Consider the following 23,701-nt stretch of genomic DNA (forward strand, 5'->3'; position numbering starts at 1 on the left):
TTAGGGCTTCATGCTTGACCAACATATGCTCTTTTGTGTCTCTCCTTTACCAAAAACCAAAGACGTGGAGAGGAGATCACATGAAGAGGATGATTTCCAAATGACTTCAAGTCCTCTTCCATTTATACTAAAATGTAGATGATGAATAGACATGACTATTCGGCTTCTGAGCCTACACAAGTTGTTGGCCGACTTGACAATTTGTCTTATAACACAAATAAATTCATAACTCCATGAATACTTATCGGAATCGGATGATCTTTAGATCAATCCGACACCTCTCGATGAGAGGGATCCAATAAAAATATCAGCTGCCATAAATAAGATGACCCACATGGAGCTTGGCCCTAGTTGCCAACTTTAACATTCCATTAGCCACTTGAAAGACGACATTGAAGATTATTTCCACATTGAAAAGGATAAATGGGAAATTATTGGTCCTCAATTTGATTGTGCTCCCATTTACGACACCGACAAGGAGGATGAGGATGAGATTGGTCTTCCCTTCCCCTCAGGCACTATTTATGATGACATACCCATTGATACCCTTGGGAAGGAGAATCTTCATTTTCCTTTGCATAAAGAGGAGCAGTTGGAAGTGATCAATTTTCCTTTTAGGAGAGACCCAATCTTTGATACTAAGGGAATTGGTAAGGCTTCCACTTCTCCTGAGTATGATTCTATGTTCAAATCACTTGAGCCTTTAGATTATGATTTTGGGAAAACACAACCCATTGAATACAATATTTCTTTCTCCCTTTTTCCTATTGGTCATCATCTTGAGTCTTCATCAAGTGATTCCCTCACCCTTGGTCATATGATCTCAAGTAACTGTGAGCCCTTCCCCCCTCCCAAGTATAGTGTCAAGGAGAATCCCTTCATTGATTATACTTTTCCTCCTTGGATGCACCCTCAGGGTTTTGATCACTCCATAATCTCCCCTCTCCAGTGTAGTCATCATGTGCAACCTACTTCTGTTTCCCCATCTCGTCGGCATCCCTTTCCTACTGATCATAACCCAATGACAGCCATAAGCCATGACGTAAATAATAAGGACAATGGTGGAAGTGATATGCCAGAGGTTGCCATCCATCAAAAGTTTATGAGCTTGGTTGTTGACATCTATATATTTTAGTTGCAAGAGAAGATCTCACGGACTAGATTACATCCTTTTCTTACCTCTTCTCACATAATCATCCATGTGTTGGCATCATATTTTCCCACCTCCCGCCCACAGCATCCTCCATGTGTTTGTGTTTGCATTCACTTTGGGATTTGTTGCATGAGTAATCATATTGGCAAACATATTTATATTGACTTGACGATATGCTAGTTACATTGGCTTTATAATTACACTTAGTATTAGCCTTACTACATCCCTATTAGAATAGGATGCATTGCATGCTGATTTCTGCATTAGGAATAACATCATATGATATTTCTCATGAGAGATAGATGCATATTTGAATATTTTATTTTTTGTTGATTTTATGGCCTAACATATAGCATGTGCGATAATGAGACGTCGCGAAAGCATGATGCCCCGTGTTTTTCCATCTGTTATATGTACATGTCTACGGTAACCAAGAGATTGTTGGAGTTCTCGTGACCTCCTGTTCAAGTAGCTTCGCCCACCTCTTCGAGAGATCACATCCTCGTTGGAGCCAGATGTTACCCACCATTTTGTGGGTAATATCCCTAGGAGAAAGAAAAAAATTCTCTCCAAGTTGGTCTTCAGCCAGCAGCCCCTTTGTAGTGACCAGCTAGCTTACTGTGCCATTTCTCTACCACCTGAGCCAGTCATGTGGTCCCCCGCCCATATGCCATGATCATATGTTTGAAGGTAGGCCTCCTGAACCTAAAAGTATGCCTTGTCATTTGAAAATTGACTATTGTAGTTTGCTTATCATGGGCACTTCTAAGGATGGAATAATGGGGAGATTCGGCGGAAAGAATGGGCTAGGTTTGTGCTCTTGGCCCCTAGACCCCTTTTTGGGTATTAACCTTGGATTCTAGTCCTGTGGGATCTATTTTACTGACAATTTTGCTCTAGGGATGGTATTTCATGGGAAACCCTGATTTTGGTTGTGTGGTCCCACTCCCTTATCCGCTTATATTACCCTCTTTCCACTCATTATTACCCCATTCATCATTTCTCTCACCTGGGTCCACAGTCCTCCACTTGGTCCACATAGAGTTAGCTTGTCACTTCCCCTTGCCCACACCTTGGGTCATGGCCTGGAATGAAGCCCAGAGGTTGATGCAACTAAAAAGAAAGATAAAAGCATATTTGGCCACATTCAATAGGAAAATGTACCACAAAATGCAAAAGATGGTCGGGACAAACACATTTAGCACGTGGGAAAAAACCAATACATGAGCTCTACCCCATCATCATGGCCATCACCCTAGTTCCTACAAAGTCTACGAACCTCCTTCATCATATAGGAACCCATGATTGTCTCGACCCCTAGTGGGCAACGAACCGCCCTACCTTAAAAGAGGGTATTCATTGCTGTATCTTATACATCACGCTCTTACCCCTTGAGCCCCGAGCAGTGAATCAAAGAAAATCATAAAAAGGCAGAAGGCATATAAAGAAGGGCGGAAAAATCAAGGTTGGGGCACTTCATGTACCACGATTGCTCCCCCCTATACATTATAAACTCAAGTGTGGGCTTCCCTCTTATTAGCTACCCTTGTACCCCAACATGTGACCCAAGGTTGCCCCTTCTTTTCCCTTACTTCATTCACCTATCTGTCACATGCCACCACCTTTTGAAGGATGTACCTTGACTATATTATCCCCTTTAGAAATAGAAACCACCTAATAGCATTATTGGTTAACCCCATTTGGAGTTTAGGAAACATTGGCACATCCCGAAGCCCATTATGGAAGGGTAGGCCATTATGAAGTCCCCACTTGTGGTCCATGATTGGTAAGCTCATTTACCCAATTTCTCTAATGACTTGTTGTACTGGGAGGCTAGGGGACGCATTGGATCTTATCCAGGATTGCAGATGGTGTCATTTTTGGGTTTGGTCTCCCTATACAGAGTCCTAATCCTCCATAGGGCTACATTGGCACATATAGGGTGTGCATTGAAAGCCATGGGCCTCCACATCAGCAGATTTCACTTCATGGATCCCCACAACCATTCAGAGATTTCTCGTGGTTCACTTATTGGACGAGGAGGATGCACCTGATCCATCATGCCTAGTTGGCCCCAAATATACACCATACACTTAGCAGATGATCCAGGACTTCTACCATGATGTGGCATCTCCTACATTATCACCCTAGCCCTTGAGGGCAACCTACAAGCATCTTCGATTTGTTTGGAGACCCATGAGGACACTTGTGTGCCCCCACAGTCATTTGGAAACCAAAGGTTATTACAAGGGGCCAACCACTTGTCCACAGCTTTTGAAGGTCCTATTCTTCATTGTAGCACCCATGGACCTCATTAGGCCTCTTAGAGGACCCTACGACATGCATAGATTATTATTTAACCTCTTGAGAGGCTTATTCTTTCATTTATGAAATAGTTTGATGGGCTTGTCACCAAAAGTTGAATTATTAAAACATTATTTTATTTTTAGGGCTTATGTAGGCCAAGGAGGCTAATTCGAACTCCTAATTTGTGAATAAATACAATTAAGATGAGTTCATTTGCTCATGATCACTTTGGATTGGATATTTCCTCTCTCTTGAGAATTTCCCACTTTTTCTAGAGGATGAATTGGAGCTTTATGGATTTATTTTGATGTGTGGATATTGGTCTATCTTCTCTTGGAGCTTCTCTTTTCTCAATTGTGGATGGTTGGATATATTTTGTTACATGTAAGTACACGCTTTTAATATTATTCTTGTTTTACTTTGTCATATACATTGGACTGGGGTTTTCACTATTTCTAGGGCTAATTGCTGCATGCATTTATTGCTTAAAGTTGTGGAATTTTGTCTCTATTATAGCATCTCTCAATATATGGGCCATGTAATGTGAATGAAATCTCCTTTGCATATCGAAGTATAAAAGTTGCAAGATTGCTTCTCCTTGACCTAGAAAGCTAGCGAAGTAGACTTGAGGCCTCCTTCACTGGGAATCAAAGATCCTCACTCATATTCATCATAGACTCCATTCTCCCAAGACTAAGGCACTGATCTACCAAGAGGTGGTCATCTAAAAACATATCTTTTTCAACTTTCTCCAAGTCTAGCCAAGTTGGGTCACCTAAGGAAACATTTTCCCGACAAACTACTCATCCAAAAAGTTCGATCTCTTGGGGTCTCCTGCGTTGGTGTTTCCTTAAGTCCTCCTCCAAATTTGAGGCCATTCTAATGGTGGAGTTGTGAGAAAATCCAAGCCCTAGCTTCAGGATCAAAACTTGCCCTAGCATCCCCAAAGGCTAGTACCTTATTGGATCAATTCAAACTCTTAAGAGGATATACTTTCTTTAATCCATTTCCATAGCTTGTCTCGATTAGAAAAAGTCATTGATTGCCCTACTCTTCTCCCCTACCCTAGACTGGGTCCATTTGGTCCCATGTGGTCCCGTTCCTTTAAAGAGACAATTTTTCAAGAACCATCTGGTATACCAATTTCAATAGGGATTTTAGGGATTGGGAAATTCCTTCATAAGTCATATCCTACAAACTTAACCCTCAAATTTTCCTTTCCTTTCCCTAAGAGACATTGTACCTTGCTTAGAAAGCAAGCAACATCTATCCATCTAACTCTTCAGGAAAGGGATTATTTGGTTCACTCCACATCATTTCATTGAGTTATCCTTCATCGGTGACTCCATAATATATTGGGTCTCCTCCCATCGGTGAAAGTCGATATATAGAAGGGAGCCTTAGCTGAGGTGACAATGGGTTAAGTCTCCATTTGTTGCCCTTGGCCTAGCATTTTCCCTTTAGGGATCCCCTTTAGGTCCCTTAGTTTGAGTGGTAACAGTTCCAACACAACAAGAGGGGTTACCAAGATGGAACACAACTTTTCCCCCCATCGTATAATGATGACTAATGAAGTGGGTGTTATACTTGGATCAGGAACAATGGAAATTTTGGCAATGGCATAAGAAGGCCTAAGGCGGGAACACTGCCTAGGGGCATCTTGTGAAGGCCATCTATGCTCACTTTAAAACATATACCAATTCTTTGGGGCAACTAACCAAGTTATGCCAAGCAAGCACGGCCAAATACTCTATTGCTTCCTTCAAGCAATTGGAAATACACACAGAAGCTATGATGGATACTTTCTTCAAAAATGTTTTATCAATGGTCTAAGGAAGGAGATTTGAACACAAGTCTAGATGGCTCAGCCAACTACTTGATTGGAGACCTCTCAGCAAGCTAGAGAAGCATGAGCAATGGCAACTACTCAAACCAAACGACCCCCTTTTGTTTCCAAACTATGTCCCCCTATTGTGACTACAACCACCCCACTACTTCTCAACCCGTAAGTTAAACCCAAGAAAAAGCAATTGAACATCATGTCTTCACCTTTGTTATAATTATGATGAGCAATATTTCAAAGGGCATAAATGTAAGTAGCAAACATTATTCTTCATAGATATGCCCCAATCTAACAAGATTAAGGAAATTTCAAAGGAAGCCACTCCAAAGCTAGATTTAGAAGAGACTAACCTCCTCCTCATGAAAAAACCACCCTAGAACCTCATTGTGAGGAACTCAAATTTCCCTCCATGCTTTTTCAAGATTTCAACCCCTACCCCTCAAAATTTATTGGTTATATCAAGAACCAAGAGATGCTTGTTTTATCAACAACAATGCCCCCCACAATTTTATTCATCGGGAGCTACAAAAAAACCCATTGTTATGTCCATGAGGTGCATAATTTTCAAATCATGACAGCCAATGGAAGTATGATTAAATGTGGTGGTAAGTGTGAGAATGTGAAACTCCAAATGAGGGACTACTTGCTCAAATCCCATACGTTTACTATCAAAAAGGGAGGATGCGGTGTCATTCTTGGAACCAAATGGTTGCAATCACTAGGTCTGGTTGCAACGCCTTTTAAGGAGTTATACATGAGCTTGAATGAGGGTTGTAAATACACCTTCAAAGGTCTAAAAGCCAGTTCCCTAGAAAATATTATCTCCCACTGTATGGAAGAGCTGAAGAGAAAGGCCATTCCAGCATTATTGCCCAATTCAATTCCATCCAGCTTATGGATAGCTCTTCAAAGGAAATTCACTCCTTTTTAGCTGGTTCTAAATAAACATCAGCAAGCCTTTGAAACACCTCAATGATTACCTCTTTTTCTCATGGCAAGTATGATCATGGTATACCACCAAATCCAATAAGTAAACATTCCCTAGTTTACTTCAAAACTAATTTCCCTCAAAACCACTCACGCATGCCCAAAACAACTGTGTGTGGGGTCCACAGCCACGCTTGGTAATGACCCAGCCGGTTTATGACAGAACCAGCCAGTTTATGGCCAAACCAGTCGGTTTATGACCCGTTTGGTACCAAACCAGGGTCTGCCTGGGCCCGAACAAGGTTCATTGGCTTGGTTGACCCCTAGCCTAATGAACCAACCGGTTTGAACAGTTAGCAGTTCGACCCGGCCAGTTTTGAATACTATGATCTGCATACAAAGTATAAATTCTATTTGCTTCCATTGTATATCCATGTCATTATAAAAATGTGCATACCCTAGAAAGAAAGCCCACATCATTTCAATATGTGCACACATATAACTGGGACCAAAAGGTGGAGCTATCAAGGTTACCTCTTTTTCTCATGGCAAGTATGATCATGGTATACCACCAATTCCAAGAAGAAAACAACCCTAGTTTACTTCAAAACTAGTTTCCCTCAAAACCACTCACGCATGCCCAAAACAACTGTGTGTGGGGTCCACAGCCACACTGGTAATAACCTGACGAGTTTATGACAGAACCAGCCAGTTTATGGCCAAACTGGCTGGTTTATGACCGGCTTTGTACCAAACCAGGGTCTGTCTGGGCCCGAACCGGGTTCATTGGCTGGGTTGACCCTGAGCTTAATGAACTGGCCGGTTTGACCAGTTAGCGGTTCGACCCGACTGGTTTTGAATACTATGGTCTGCAAACCAAGTATAAATTCTCTTTGCTTCCATCGTATATCTGTGTCATTATAAAAATGTGCATGTCCTAGTAAGAAAGCCCACATCAATTCAATATGTGCACACATATAACTGGGACCAAAAGGTGGAGCTATTAAGGTCACCAATATACAATTTGAGATTGAAGTCAGTAGAAAACTCACTGAAAGGTACCAGTGGCTACTTCTGTTTGTGTAGGTAATGCTCCAAAAATCACACCATATTTCCTTCCAGACTGCAAAACAAATAATTAAAAGTTTACGAAATACACATACAAAAAAATGTCAATCTTATCCTTTTTCTACAAGAAAGATTACAGGAATGTTTCATTCTCATATCCACAACAAAGAAAATTTATCATAGGTACAATACAGTCAATGCAATCCTTAAATCAATTAACTGAAGTGAATATTCCACCAGCATGCATCCATCATCCACAAATTATTTTAGATTAGCATTGGCAACCTTAGAGAAAGCAGTAAAATTAATAGTTATGAGAACATAACAAAAAAGGACTTTGCCTCCAAATACAAAGAAACTGTTGAATGGATTCTTTCTGCAGGCTAACAAGAATCTAGTGATCAAGGTCAAGCAGGGCTTGATTGCTGAAGAACTAAGGTATCACAGTAACCATGCCTTTATTTGTAAGTTAGGGCAACTTAACTGGGATATTAAAGGGAAAAGAGAGGTCAATTCTGTTGGAAGTTCACTACCAATGAAGAAGATAACGAAGCACCATCTCAATGGGGGAGTCCTGCTTCTTTAACAATGGCCAAGCAAGATTTTGTGAAAGTGTGGAGTCATTTGTTGTTAATTCAACTACACTGCAATAAGTTTTGGTGATGGGGTCAACAGGGGATGAATTTCAGGGACAGCTGGAAGGTACCCCAAAATTCCAAGGAGCAGGCAGATGGGGAAGGCAAAAAAATAATAATAAAAAAAAAAAAAATTAAAAACAAAAATTCTGAAATAAATGACTACTAGTTAACTAGACAACTTAATAAAAGTAGCAATTCTTAAATAATAAGCCTGAAAGGCCTTTTCTGGATATTAAAAACTTATATAATAAATAAATAAAAATAGATACTGAGGTACAAGGGCTTGCCAAACATGGGAGTCAACAATTCTTCTGACTATTGCCAAGTGCAAAAATTTAAAATATACAACACAGTGCTCTGACAAACATGCCTAGATAAAATTTGTCATGTTTTGAAGGTGGAAGCAGTGAATGAATATTTTTCTTGGAAACCAGTGCCACATTGGCACCAATTTGGATATAGGGAATCCAAATGTCCTCCAAAACCATGAGGAATGTCTCCAGAACCTCTTCTTTAAATGTAGTATCCCACATGTCACCCCTCTTTCCAGCAGGGCTACTCTTAGTAATTTTTTTGCAATCAATTGCATTTGGATGATCAGGGCAGTTTAGTGGCATGACATGGCCCTCCTTGATGAGCTGGTCGCATTCTGATTTTTAGCAATTTCACATTTCCCGAGGCAGTTCACATATATCAAGGGAATGGTCACACTTCCCGAGACACTTCTGGGGCTATTTGGCACACGTGGACACTTCCTACACATACCACATAGAGGACCTTTGAATAGTGCAACTATTTTTCATTGTATGAAGCTTGATCTGATTATAACATCATTTGAAGGCTGATTTGCACTTTTAGCATTTATGACAACAGCGAGGTATTTTGATGACATGGAAGGAGGACTAAGATGATTCAGATGATGTGTCACTCTCTTGTTCTAACTTGGAAGATGTGGACTTGTCTTGAATTCTTAACTTGAATAATAAGTGAACTGGTTTGAGGGTTAACTACTAGGTATTTGACGTCACTTGGTTGTATGAGGGTTTGAAGACCCATTTTGTGACTTAAAAAATCATCCCATCACTTCATGGAGATCCCTTGGTCCGATGTATGGACATGGACCCGCTTTGGGGACCAATGTTATCAGAACCAAACCAACGATCGAATTGAAAAACCTTGTGGACCAGGAACCAGTCAGAACCAGTGAAATACAGGGAAAAAAAACACGGTTTACCAAAGAGTTAAAAGTTAAAACACATAAAATATTCATATTTTAAAGAAAAACATATATATATATACATGTGCTTCCATATGAATCCAAACCATTTATACACAAATAAGCAAAAGTTCTCATTTATATAGCATGTAAGGGTACACAACCAAAATAGCATTGAGTGCAATCCATCCCTAAACCAAAAATACATCAACAAATAGGCTCTAGATGGCCTCTAGCATCAAAAAAAATCATGCTACAACAAATACCTACATATCATCAAAATCATTGCCTATTTTGGGATCTTCATCATCAACATAACCCTCTAAGCATTCAAATAAGATAGAAAAAGCATAACATGTCAAGTCAAGATTTTGTTTGAGTGATGGGTACAATTTTAGTAGTCGTGATAAAGGAGTTCGACAATCAGTGCCACTAACATCAAAGTACATAGAGGAGTTGGTGCTCTTTATTAAATACTAGTTCCTTATCCTCGTACATGACAAAATACAATGGAAATGTTGCAATCCCCGCAATCTTGATATCTTGAAAAATCGTCAAGTCTCTTGGATTTTGAGTGAAATCTAAAAGTCTACTTTCTTCGTATGAAATCCAATGAGGTTGAAACCGCTCTCAAACATCTTGAGTCATTTCATGGTAATGTTAAAAATTTAAGTAATCTTTCATTTCCATCCTTTTACTTTTAATAATTTAACATTGCCATGAAATGTATAGCAATAATAGGACTATAGGCTTGAATATTAGGCTAAGGGCCATAGGCTTGAATATTAGGCTGGCCTAGGTGAGAACTAGAAGTGGGCCAACCAAATGAAAAAATCAAAAATTAAAAAAAGGGGCACATTTTTTACACTGACCTGGGAAGGTACAAACTGCACAAAACCAACCCTGAACCAACTTCCGATTCAGAGGCACGTCTTGGACCGGTTTTGGGCCAAAAAATGGTCGGACTGACCAGTTCTGGTCTGGTTCTAATAACATTGTTGGGGGCACTATTTGGAGTGTTTTGACCTTTGCATCGCATGGTTTATGGAGCTATTTTGATGAGGCCATCCTCTTGGGGGTAGATTCCCACCTATCCATGAAATTGTTGCTTTCAAGAAAGATGAATAGTGGAGGTTGGTTGACTTCGCAGGTTCCTTCACTATGTTTTGTGGCTTGTTTCAAGGATCATTAACCCATAGCATCAACTTTGGAGCTTTTGAAGGTTAATCATTTTATTTTGAGTTGTAGACATTGGATTGGACCATGAGTTTAAGAGGATGCGCACTTTAGAAGGACATTTGGAGGTTACTCTCACCATGTTTGGAGCATTGGACCACCATCTTCCATGGAACATTGACCATCTCCAACAAGCTTGGATCATCTAGAGCCTGACGTGGCACCATTGACCAACATTTGCTTTCTCTTGGAGGATCGTTCGAGGGTTTTACTCATCTTACTCATTGTGCATGTGGCTCGACCACTTTACTTTCATGTTGTTATAGATTATTTGATATTAGGAGTTGGATCTAGTTTCCTTAAGCTAGATATAAGGAATTAAATCAAAGAATGATATTGTATTCTAAAGGAAATTAGATCTCACTCAATAAAAAGAGGAGAGCTTCCTCATTTGTACTCATGGTTGGATTGTAGGAGCACTCCTCTCCTTGGAGCTTAATAATAATATATTTATTGCAACATTTTTGGTGTTAAGGGCTTATCTATGTCATGAATGTTTTTGACTTAGAAACTATTCTTTCTTCTTTACTTCTTCTACACCATTAAAGGCATCATTGTGATTACTCAAGACTACCACAAGGCTACTAAGATTGATCCATTTGAAGGGCAATTTTGTCATTTGGAAGGAGGACATCTAGAAGCTCTTCTAACACGTCCTACTCTGATGGTTTGAAATTTTAATCCTCCTTGCTAAGCCATGCTCTAAAGTTCCTTAATAAGGGTTTTTTTTATTATGATTCATGCCATAGTCGATCTTATGGTTGAAGGCCTTGCCCTTGGAGGGATCCCTTTTAGCAGAGCCATGATTTCACAATTTTCCCTGATTAGTCGAGGGTTTAATTCAATTATCGAGTTCTAACCTCTTGCTCTAACTTGCAAGCACCAAATAACTAATCTAAGAGTGTTTTATTCTTCATCTCATCTTTCCACTTGATTCATCTTGACTACATAGCCCTAGTAGGATACTGGCATTGATCTTCATATCCCTCCATCACTTATTTCAAAAAACCTTTAAAAAATCTCTAGAAATTGTTTCATTAAGGCAACTATTGACATCACATCATGTTCATTTGACTAAACCTTAGTGATCCTAGTAGGGAAGCCCCGCTTGAGTCAGAGGAGAGTCGGCCTAAAGAGAGAGGACAAGTCGCTGAGGTGACAGTGCGTGACCTTCCTAAAAGGTTCCCGTCGATAGTCATTGTGGATTGGGGCTTTTATCACGCACATACAATTCAGGCGATAACACCACACAACCTTTGTAGAAATTATGTTTAGTACACAACAATATGTCCTTCTACACAATAATTATTTGGAATCGCCCTATCCTATAGCATGCATTTGGGTATTTCCATTGTTGGTATGTTTCTCCTCTCAACAACCCCAATCTGTTGGGTTTTTTGTTGTATAGAAATTGTCTTGTGTGCCTTTCTTATTTCCTTATTGCCAAAATAAACAAATTTATTGGAAGAAAATCTTTCCTCCATTTCCTTATTAGAGGACCTCCTTTTTTCTCCTTACTTCATTTTCTATTGTTTCCTTGAACACTTTGAATTCAATAAAAGCATCAAACTCCTTCCTTGAAAAGTATAGTCACATCTTCCTAGATAGAGGATCAACAAAAGTAAAAAATACCTTATTAAAAACCAAGGTTGGCTTCAGTGATCCACAAATGTTACAATTGGCAAGATCTGAACCACCTTAGCTCTCCAAACCCTTCTCCAAAAATCAATGTGTTGCTTTCCAGCTAAGCAAGGTGCACATATATCCTCCTTCCTATACAACAAGCAATCCATATAACATTGTGCACTTATTAAACAAGGAAAGATATTGAAAATTAATGTTTTTATACCACTAACACCGCAAGGAATTGTTGCTCCCTCAGCCCAAGCCACTCTCCAAACGCTATTATCAAGCAATGCATCAACCCTTTCCCAATGATTAATAACTTAGGGGAGGAACCCTCTTCTTCCTCTCTCTTGATCTCACCCTCTAGTTCCAACAAGCCTTGATATATTCTTTATGTACTTATCATAGATTTATTTCAGCACTTAAATGTAATTTCATGGTTTTTTTAGCTAGATTGTTCTTTCTCTGTTCTTGTTTGAATTTTAATTACAGCAATGTTTGCACTCCCATTGTGCAGTTATAATAGATATCCTATCAAGCCATATTGACTTATTATAGTGGCCATTTGTTGGACAGTAATAATATTAGCTTATCTTGACTTGATGCAATTATCTTGTCATTCCACTTATCTTTCATAAATCATTTCTCACTTGTAAATACTAAAGATTGCCTCTAGGGGTGGACTATGTTTGGCTATCTCACTAATTGAGAGAAGATTCTTACTTAACCTAGTATGTAAGAAGCATTCTTAAAAGCAAATAGTTCGCCGCTAAACAATTTAAATTACACATTCCCCTTGGCCTTCAACATTGAGTTGTTTGTGAGAATTTCTTAATCTACACATCGAAAATCCTACTGCAATCACTGGTTTATCATCTCCTACTTGTTCTTTACATTCAACAAGTTATTTAATTACTTAAACAACGATGAAAACACTATTGTAGCCTACACATACATACAGATCATGAACTGAAATAAATTGAGACAATCACACAAGGGACACCGTTATTTTTGGACAATCGTCCCTGGAAAAACCCAATTCAAGAAAACCGATGCAGCATATAGAGGGTTTGTATTATTAAGCAGCTTTTTGAATACAAATAGGGTGCCAAATCTGGCTCACTCGACAGAGAATAAACCTAGCAGAAGTACTTCTATCCAGAGACAAATATTTGACAATTCCAACAACTGGATGATCAAACCCCACAACTGACAACTGTTTTTTCCCAGTGCTAGGCAGTGATGGCTACTCCAAGCTCTGTGTTGGAACTGCGTCACTTCCTCTAGGAGTTGCGTCACCCTCCCAGTGAGCCTCCCTTGCTCAGAAGTCGATATGCTGAACTGTTGCTCTCTCTGCCCCATAGAAAACCCCAGCGCTACCTCTAAGGGACTGCGTCAGCCCCTCCAGCTTCTGTGTCACCCTCTTTGGAGTTGTGTTGTCTCTCCTGCTACTGCTCTGCCTCTCTGCTATGTATTCTCGGCCTTGGACTGAAGTCCCTCTGTCGAACTGCCCCTCTCACTGCAACTTAGATCACTTAGCTCGACTTTCTCAGCAAACCACGCCCAGAAAAATCAAACTCTTTGATCTCTTGGTGTATCTCCAACTGACCCTCAAGCCTCCTCTTATACTTTTCTTGTTGATGAATCAACAATCGTGATCTAATCTCTAATCAACGGCTAAGATTAAAACAGGCTTGATCCTCGTCACTTAGAACCTTCTCACCCATATTTTTATTAATACACATTAATATTTTTATTTTCCTAAGTTTAGACTTAGGAACTCATTAAAAATATTAATTATTTTAATAACTCCTCATCCAGGTGGAATTTTTCCAAACAATTTCTGGGTTCTGGATATCTCATGTGTTCTAGCCCCTCCACAAAATTTCGGAGCTAGAGCACATCCGATGCTACCCAAAATCAACATTGTCTACCATCACCCAAGATTATTGTCTTTGACTTTGATTTGTCCTCAACAAAATCCACAAACCAACTACTTCAATTACTCACATATTTTGATGCTCCAAAATTGAAAAACCAATAAATTGAAAACTTACCTTACTCCTCAGAAGTGGCAAACGCATAAAATCCTCCTCTTCATGCCCCAACACAATTGTTTGTCTTTTGCTATAATGGCCTTTGTTATGTTCATATCCCACAACTTCTTCTTGCATTCCCTCTTCAAAATTCCTACCATACCAAAAGAATATCTCAAATTTTTAAAATTAATTTTACTTGTATTAGTACGTATTACCCACCCAAAGTGGGTAACCCCATAGGAGAAAAAAAATTATCCTACTTTGGACAACTAGCGAGCTCAGTTTCCGCTCTAAGTACATCTTTCATTGCTCGGAAGATCCTTGATACAGTGTTGCCAAGGCATCCCACATCTCCTTAGCAGTCCCTCTGCTAGCGATATGACAGAGCACATGATCCTTTACTTCATCAAGGATCATCCTCTTGGCCTTCGCTATTTCTCCCTTGTAATTCTTCAGCTGATCTGGACCCATGGACTCAGCCACCATGCTGTCGACATAGACCTTGAAAAATGCTCATTTAGAAGGCACGACATCCTCGCCTTCCAGATCACATAGTTGGATGCCCCATCCAACCTGTCCTGATCTCTCAGTCCACTGACTACCATCTCTGCCACGAAAATGTCAAATTGCTCCTCTCAGTTTCTTACTATTGTTGCTTAGGCAATAAGAAAACAGACTTCTTAGCGAGAATTCTACTGAGAAAAAAATTCCCTCACTGTGCTTCTCCTCTCTTTTAACGATTTTCTGCCCAGCAAACTGCCTGCAGAAAAACTGCATCCCACCAGCGCTTTCCTCACACTGAGGCTCTACGTTGCTCCCTCTGGCACGACAAAATTTGGATCTGGATGCCTTTCGTCTCTGTTGACTCACTCAAAGAAAGACTTTCCTCGAAAATTCAGCCATCCTGGATTGGACTGCGCAATCCCTCTGGGATTCGAACTGCTGCCTCCTGCAGCTATTCAACCTCCTTCTCTGCTTAGCGGTGTGTTCTTTGGCTCTGCTCTTCTTGTTTCACCTGCAGCGCTATAATACCATGTGAAAATTCCTAGACCGAAATCCCTACTTCAGCAACTAATAATATTTCTCCTATTTGTTAAATTCCTTTAAACTTATTACTTGTTTCGTACGGCAAATATCGAAATACATACACTGCGGGCTTCACTTAATTAAATTATATGCGGAAACAAGAAACTGAGCAAGAAAGAAAATACAACACAATAACACCGTTATTTTTGGACAAATGTCCCCGAAAAAATCGAATGCGAGAAAACCAGTGCAGCAGATCTGAGGGTTTTATTATTATGCAGTAATAATTTTGAGTACAATTCCTTAGATGCTCAACTAACAATCTGATACAGAGAGAAACTGGACAAAACAAATAGTGAGATACTCTCACCTTGTCACTAGAAGAATCTGAGTTTGATCACGTTGGATTGGAGCCTCTGCATCCCTCTGCATGGCCTCTGTGCAAAACTGCGTAAACCTTACACAGTGTCTGCGTCACCCCTACTAAGAATCACGTTGCTCCTCCTTTGGACCCTCTACTGGCTGGAAATTCTAAATTTTTGCCTCCCAGTCTCACACCCCGACTCCCAACTTCTGAAACTTGATTTCCTCAGCAGGAATTCAATCTCCTCTAAGGCCTACGTTGCCATTGCGTCAGCTCTGCAAGGCCCAACGTTTGCCTCTCTCTGGACATTGTTCTGCCCTCTCTGCCTTGTACTCTCCGACCCAGGACTGCTTCCCTCTTCCGGATACTATCTCTGCCCCTCACTGCAAAAGATCACTTCGATCACTCCTCTAGCAACTGTTGTGCTGCCCTCTCTGAGAAATTCGATCTTCTTGATCTCTCTCGGTGTGTTTTCCAAATGACCCTCAAGCCTCCTTAAATAATCTTCTTGTTGACATTCAACAGCCCAGATTAGAAACTAATCAACGGCTAAGATCATTTATACTTGATCCTTGTCTTCTTCTATAAGTTACACCCACAGTTAGATTAATAACCATTAATTATTTTAATTTCCTAAGTTTAGACTTAGGGACCCATTAAAAATAGTCTCCGAGTAGAATTTCCCAAAACGCTTTTTGGGTTCTTCGGAATACATGTGCCCAAGCCTAACTACAAAATTTGAGACTTAGAGCACATCCAATGCTACCAGAAATCAACAGTAAGGTCTGAAGCATTTGAACCTGTAGCCTCTGATACCAAAGTGTAGGGCACTGTTTTTGGGAGATTTACAATTTTTACTGATTGAAGATTTAATTATACATACAGTGACATCTTAAACACAATTTGTCAATTTAATATGCAGTACATACCTAGCTTTCGCTTTTGATGTCAATCCCAAGTTGTCGTCGCTGTGAATTTGTTCTTGTTACCAAATGACCAAATCCTCCCTGCCAAACTGGGCACAATTCTTGGTACCCAGTTCCAAAATACTTCGCAATTGAGGTATTCTAGCCCCTATGCCCAAAAGATTCAAGAACAATTCCTCAAGTCTCCAATTCTGATTCCATTCTCCAGTTCTTCTCCCTGTTCTCCCCCTCGATGTCTCTGTGTACTTGGATAAATACCTCTTCTTAGGCGGTCGCCGCCTTCTTCCACCGCCCTCATCCGATTATATGTACTAGTCACATGGTTTACGTGTAGCCTCAAGGTGAGGTACGTATATGTTAATATACTTGATTGTTTATGTTAAATTAATAAGTTTAACATTTAACTTTTTAATTATAATATTTAAATAAAAGTTTAACATTTAACTTTTTATAATATTTAAATAAATGAATAGTTATCATATAAATATATCAAGTGTTTGTTGCATTAAATTAATAATTTAACTTTTAAAAATTTTAATTATAATATTTAAATAAAAGGAATATTTAAACATATTTACATTAACAAAATTGAAAGTGTTAATTTTATTTTATTTTATTTAATAACCTTATAATTACGAAATATTTAATATGTATATTTGAGAGTGTCAAATGCTAGGTAATACTTTATTTCTTAATAATTTAGGTATTTAAACATCTATCATAATCATTTAATAAGTATGCTAGTGCAAGGCATGCGATGTATGCATATGTAGCTATCATATGCATACATCGTATACATGCTAATACCCTTTTGCCTATAAATCGAAATGGGTCATTACACATCTTCCTCATTCCCAAAAAGAGCAAAAGAGGATATCCATTTCAAATCTAACGTTGGCGTACATGCTAACCCATAAGGTTGTGCAACAACATTGGCACCCATGCTCTATGGCATACAATTGTAATGAGAAGACATAAACCTTGTGAGGTGGAGCAAATTAGTGGGGCCAATTTAGGGATGTGGTATAACATTGACAAGAGGATCAAAATTGATTATAGACCACGAAAGAAGCCATAAATTATTTAAAGCATGTCAACTATAACATAATTGAAGATATAGGGAACATAAAGACTCCAAAAGTAACTAGGAGGGATAAGAAAGAAGCTACAAGGCAAAAGAAGGTGAAAATGACTTTAGAATGAGGTGTAATTTCTCCAAAACGCTCTATAAAGTGTATGCAAGTTTACTAGGTACACATGTATGTCTAGTCATCCTCAAGCTCTATCGTGACTATGTGATAAAGTTCGAGTTTTGTAGTTATGGCAATGACTCCTAAAAATCTAACACCATGTTAATTTTTTTGAGCACAACAAACAAGAAGAAAAGAGAATTTTCAAGCCCAAATTTGTCCAATTCATATTGCATAGTAATACGAATTTGTAGCATAAAAGTTGTCCCTATCTCAAATAGTTAAGGATAAAAATTTCAGCCTTTCTATGACTAGCAATTCAAGGTAAACATGTTCTACAAGAATTGAGGATTTCAAAGGTTTGGGATATGTGCTAACCTTTTAGAGGAGGAAAATGAATCATAGCCATCTCTTTATAATTTTCCCCACATGTCATGAAGTTTAGGGTAGAAATTTTGTCTTATTGAGCGAAACAAAAACAAAAAAAGCCATGTTGCTGAAAATGATCATGGACTCATTGAGATTGGTATCACAACCTAAATGCCCAAAATAGCTAAGGCACATAGAGTCAACATTGATCGTGCTTAACTAGGGCTTGTCACTCAACCTCTGTAACCACGACTCTCTAGTGCTCCATTTTGTCTCTATGCGGCGGCGTCCCTCTCGTGGCTCCACTTTGTCTTTGCATGGTGGAACAACCGACGCAAACTTCGTTCTTCACAGTGAAATTTAGGATATACACTTCACTCTATCTTTCTCCTGTGCACATGACTTGGACTACGAACAAAAATATGTGGACTCCTCTTTGAAGATCGTGCCTGCAAACTTGTTCGCAGTTGATGGGTGAAAGGATGGCGCTAGTTATGGATACTAGGGTTTTTAATACAAGACACGAACATGGGCTCTGGTCAAACACAGTGAGCACCTCTATTGTTTCATTTCTATGTTCTTCTTGGGTTGTAAGACCCAATCTAGGTTTACACAATCTGTGCAGCTCCTCGAATGATGCAGATCTTTAGGAAAAAACCCCTTGTACTAACCAATCAGGGCTGGGAGAGGGATTAGAAGAACTGAAACAGAGGGAGGGATTTCAAATCTTCATTAAGACCCTTAATGGGAAGTCTTCCCTATTTTGGGTTTTGAGTCTAGATTATGTGGCAAACCTCACACAGAAGATAGTGAATCAATTAGGATATCCTGTAGATACACAGTGCCTCCTTTGTGAAGGGAAGCAGCTACATGATTATTTTTAGTTGCAGGATTACAACATCTCAAGAAATTCCACCATTGGCTTGAATCTAAGGTTGCGAGGGGGTGCTTCAAGGGCTAGGAACCCAGGAGGCTATGTTTCTTACAAGGATGTGGTGCGAGGCAAAGGCTCTAATCCAACAAATCTATCGTAATGCAATCCTTGACCTTATATTGTTGAACAACAGCAGCAAGCAACTGCCATGGAGATAAACTTAACAGAGGTAAATCAACGTTTCTCTATTCTTCAATCCAGGGCAGTGATTTGCAAATTCAATGGTTTTTGGCCTAGATCTGATGCTTTACATCAGTGGGTTTTCACAACCTGGACCAAAAACTGTGACATATACCTTTGCTCAAAAGGTTTCTTCATTGTTCAGTTCAATACCCAGGAAGATGTGGAGAGAGCATTGAAAGAAGGGCCCTAGTTTTGGGGAAATGCAAGGCTCTTCATTACCCCTTGGTTCCCAAATTTTGATGCCACAACAATGGTGGTCTCAACAATGCTAGTATGGGTGAGGCTACCAAATCTTCCCCTTCCTTTTTGGCATCACAAGGTCCTTGAGGAAATTGGGAACACCCTAAGGTCATTCAAAAAGATGGACCTTAAGAGAACAGAGAAAGGGTTATTTACTTTCGCTAGAATCTGTGTAGAAATAGACCTAAGTAAAAAGGTGGACCTTAAGAGAACAGAGAAAGGGTTATTTACTTTTGGTAGAATCTGTGTAGAAATAGACCTAAGTAAAAAGGTGGACCTTAAGAGAACGGAGAAAGGGTTATTTACTTTCGCTAGAATCTGTGTAGAAATAGACCTAAGTAAAGGTCTACCTAATCGCATTCAATTGACGCATAAAAACTTCTAATGGACCCAACTTTTGGATTATGAAAATATAGCTTTCAAATGTCGATTATGTTTCCAAACAGGACACTTGCAAAACACATGCCCTTAGGCAAAAAAGAACCCAAAAAAGAAAAAGGGCCAGGTTCGCAAAACAAAAAAGGATGGCAGCCTTCTGATCCCTACCTCACGGAGGAAGAAGAAGAAGAAATCACAAAGAACCTTTGAAACCAAGAAAAGGGGATGCTCAAGTCCAAAATAACGCAACACACAAAAAAAATGGTATAGAACCAGAAGCGAACCATGAACCAGCATGTGAAAATTCTATTACTGCAGCCGCTGATTTATTTTACCTACTGATTTTCCAATAAGTTATTTACGAAATCCCTTCAGTAAATATTAAAACAAATTTTAATGCAGATATCACACCATTATATAGAAACAAATACATGCGCAAGAATCAAACACATCAACACAGTTATTTTTGGACAATTGTCCCCGAAAAAACCCAATGCGGGAAAACCGGTGTAGCAGAGGAGGATTTTATTATTAAGCTTTTCTTGAGTACAACTAGGGTGCCAACTGGCTCACCCAACAGAGATAACCACACGATAGTAATACCATAAAATCCTCCGACGCTCCCCCTAGGCTCAGCATTAGTCCAGCTAGCCTTTGCGTCAGCACTCTACCTCATTGCATCACCCACGCAGGCCATCCAGTCACTGCGCAATCTAGCGGCCTCTGCGTCTTTCTGATTGGCTCTATGTCTGCCTCTCTGATCTCTGCGCTGGTCCTCTGGCACTATCCCTGCCTCTTTGTTATGTACTCGTTGCCTCTCACTGCAATCCAGACCTCTAGTTCGAATTTCTCAACAAACCCCGCTCCATAAATCGAACTAACTGGTCTCCCCTGGTGTATCTCCAACTAACCCTCAAGCCTCCTCTTACACTTTTCTTGTTGATGAATCAACGACCGAGATTAAATCTCTAATCAACGGCTAAGATTAAAATAGACTTGATCTTCGTCTTTTACAAGCTTCTCATCCTTATCTTTATTAATACCCATTAATATATTTATTTTCCTAAATTTAGACTTAGGAACTCATTAAAAATATTAATTATTTTAATAACTCCTCATCCTGATGGAATTTTCCAAAACAATTTTTGAGCCTTGGAGATCTCATGTGTTTTAGCCTCTCCACCAATTTTCATGGCTAGAGCACATCCGACGTTATCCCAAATCAACACTCCCTCTTAGTGAGGAATGTGCTCTAGTAATGCTCCACCACTGAACATTACCCTGATCATCTGGCACCGGTACCTATGTTGATGCTTGACCTACTGCCCAACATCCTCTGCACTGTTGCCTCCTGTACTGCTACCCATGGCTTCCACCACTGCTACATCTGTACTGCAACTCCCTCTGCATCCATGTTGTTGCTGGTCCTTCCTCCCAACATTACATCTGCACTACAACTCTCTCTCGAATGATGCATCATGTTGCCCATAGCACTGCTAACTGTTGCACTGCAACACATACCCATTTCTACTACTGAAATGGATTCTTTATCATCCCCATCTTCTCCCTGAAATAAGCAAACTTTTTTCTTCCCAGAGCCTTGGAAGGATGTCTGCCACCTGTTCTCCTGTAGGAGTGTAGCTCAACTGTGCAGCTCCTCGTTGGACACAATCTTTGACAAAATGACACCGAATATCAATGTTCTTTGACCGATCATGAAATACTAGATTCTCAGAGAGCTTGATGCAACTCTAATTATCACACATGATCCTGGTCGCCTCCATCCTTCTCCTAAATAGGTTCACAAGCAATTTTCTAAGCCATATGGCTTCGCACGAAATTGTGCTAGCGGCCATATATTCTACTTCAGCTGAGCTCAAAGCTACAGATTTATGTTCCTACTGCACCAGGAGGTCATCCCCGATCCAATATTGAAACAGTACCCAGAGGTACTTTTCCGATCTACTGAACTTCCAGCCCAATCTGCATCAGTAAACCCACTCAATCTAATATCATTATTTATAATGTACAAGAGTCCATAATCACTTGTTCCCTTTATATATCTGAAAACATGTTTGGTTGTTGCCCAATGAGCCCTCTTCGGTTCCACCATGAACTGACTGAGGATGTTGACAGCATAACAAATGTTTGGTCTGGTATTGACCAGATACATCAGGGACCCTATGAGTTGCAATATAAGGTGGGATCAACATCTTTGTCTTCTGATGCATCAATTTTCTTCTAATTGGTGATCATTGGAGTAGCCATCAGCCTACAATCCTGCATCCTGAATCTCTTCAAGATCTCTGTAGCATATCTCCCTGGTTCAAAGAAGATTTTACCCTTCTACTGCCAAACTTCCAACCCTAGGAAATAATGCATCTATCCCAAATCCTTCGTGTCAAACTCTGTGGCTAGATTCTTCTTGCAGTCCTCGATGAGCCTGGATGATCCTGTCAGGAAGAGATCATCCACATATAATACTAGGACTAGATGCTCATTCTCTACAACCAGATAGTATAGATCGGGATCTGCATCTCTTGACGAACCCCATCTTCTGCAAGTAGCCATCAATTCGGCCATACAATGCTCTAGGTGCCTGTTTAAGCCCATACAAGGCTTTCCTCAATCTGCATACATGAGACTTCTTCTCATGTGTCTCAAAGCCTTTTGATTGTTCAATGTATACTTCCTCTTCTATCACCCCGTTCAAGAATGTTGTTTTGACATCCATCTGATGAATCTCCCATCCCATCTATGCTGCAAGAGATATCACAATTCTAATAGATGTATACCTAGCTACTGGGGCGAAGGTCTCTTCGTAGTCTATTCCTTCCTTCTGAGCATACCCCTTAGCCACAAACCTTGCTTTGTATTTTTCCACACCGTCGTCTACAGCATATTTAATCTTGTAGATCCATCTCGAACCTACCATTGATCTCTCCTGAGGCCTAGGCACTAGTTCCTAGACATCATTCACCATTATAGAGTTGTACTCCTCTATCATCACATCCATCCAAACTTGATGTTGAGCGGCCTTCTGAAAACTGGAAGGCTCCCCATCCTAAGCTATTAAGGCCTGAGATCTATCTGGTTGTCTTCGCTCCCTTTTATTGTTCCTGGGTGCAACGATGAAATCTTCTGCATCCCGCAAAATCTGTCGGAGTTCCCGGCTCGTTCTTCCCCTGGTAGTAGGTGCATATGTAAGCTCCTCCTCTTCTTGTGATTCTCCCTATTCTGAAGGATAATTCTTGGCTTCCGCTGGTTGAAGTGGTTTGACCAACGGCTCATCTTTTGACTGCTCCTCGGAAGGCATTTCTCGAGATTTTCTGAAGGCCCTATCTTCCATGAACTTCACATCTCATTGAACTACTACCTTCCTGCTCCCTAGAAGATAGATTCTATATGCCTTAGCGTTCTCGCTATATCCCACTAGATATCCTTTCTCTACAGTTTGATCTAACTTCTTCCTCTTCTCCTCGGGTATACGACAATATGTTAAACTCCCAAATATCCTGAAATGACTGACTTCAGGTGTCTTCCCGATGAAGACTTTCTTTCGAATAATCTTGCCCAATGCCCTATGAGGAGTTCTATTCTAGACATAGATTGTCGTGCTGCATGCTTCTGCCCACAGGAATTTTGGCATATCCTGATCATACATCATGGCCCTAGCTGCTTCCACGATAGTCCTGTTCTTCCTTTCTGCTACTCCATTCTACTCCAGATTGTAAGGAGTTGTCCACTCCCTTTTTATGCCCTCCCTAGCGCAAAAATCGGTGAAGTCCTAATCGACATATTCTCCACCTTTGTCTGAGCGCAAAACTTTTATTTTCTTTCCTGTTAGATTCTTCACTAGATCCTTGAACTCTTTGAATCGACAGAAAACCTCATCCTTGGTTTTCAGAAAATAAATCCAAGTTTTCCTGGAGTGGTCATCGATGAAGGTGACGAAGTATTCGGCACCACTAAGAGCTTTAGTGGACACTGGTTCGTAGATATCTGAGTGTATCAATCCTAGTACACTCTTGGCCCTAT

At 39.9% G+C, this 23,701-nt stretch overlaps 1 protein-coding gene across 1 annotated transcript in view; it reads right to left on the reverse strand.

The window, feature by feature from the left end:
• The window catches only part of LOC149241067 (uncharacterized), a 190,865-nt gene that overhangs the window by 160,088 nt on the left and 7,076 nt on the right, over positions 1-23,701 (reverse strand). The window contains exon 2 of the mRNA XM_089370426.1: positions 7,283-7,353. Within this exon, the coding sequence (XP_089226552.1) occupies positions 7,283-7,353 (71 nt within the window). The remainder of the gene's footprint in view (positions 1-7,282; positions 7,354-23,701) is intronic.

The sequence above is a fragment of the Pinus tabuliformis genome, chromosome 8, assembly GCF_031772625.1.
Source record: "Pinus tabuliformis cultivar Carrire ecotype Pingquan chromosome 8, CPIR1, whole genome shotgun sequence".
NCBI classification, from domain to species: domain Eukaryota; kingdom Viridiplantae; phylum Streptophyta; class Pinopsida; order Pinales; family Pinaceae; genus Pinus; species Pinus tabuliformis.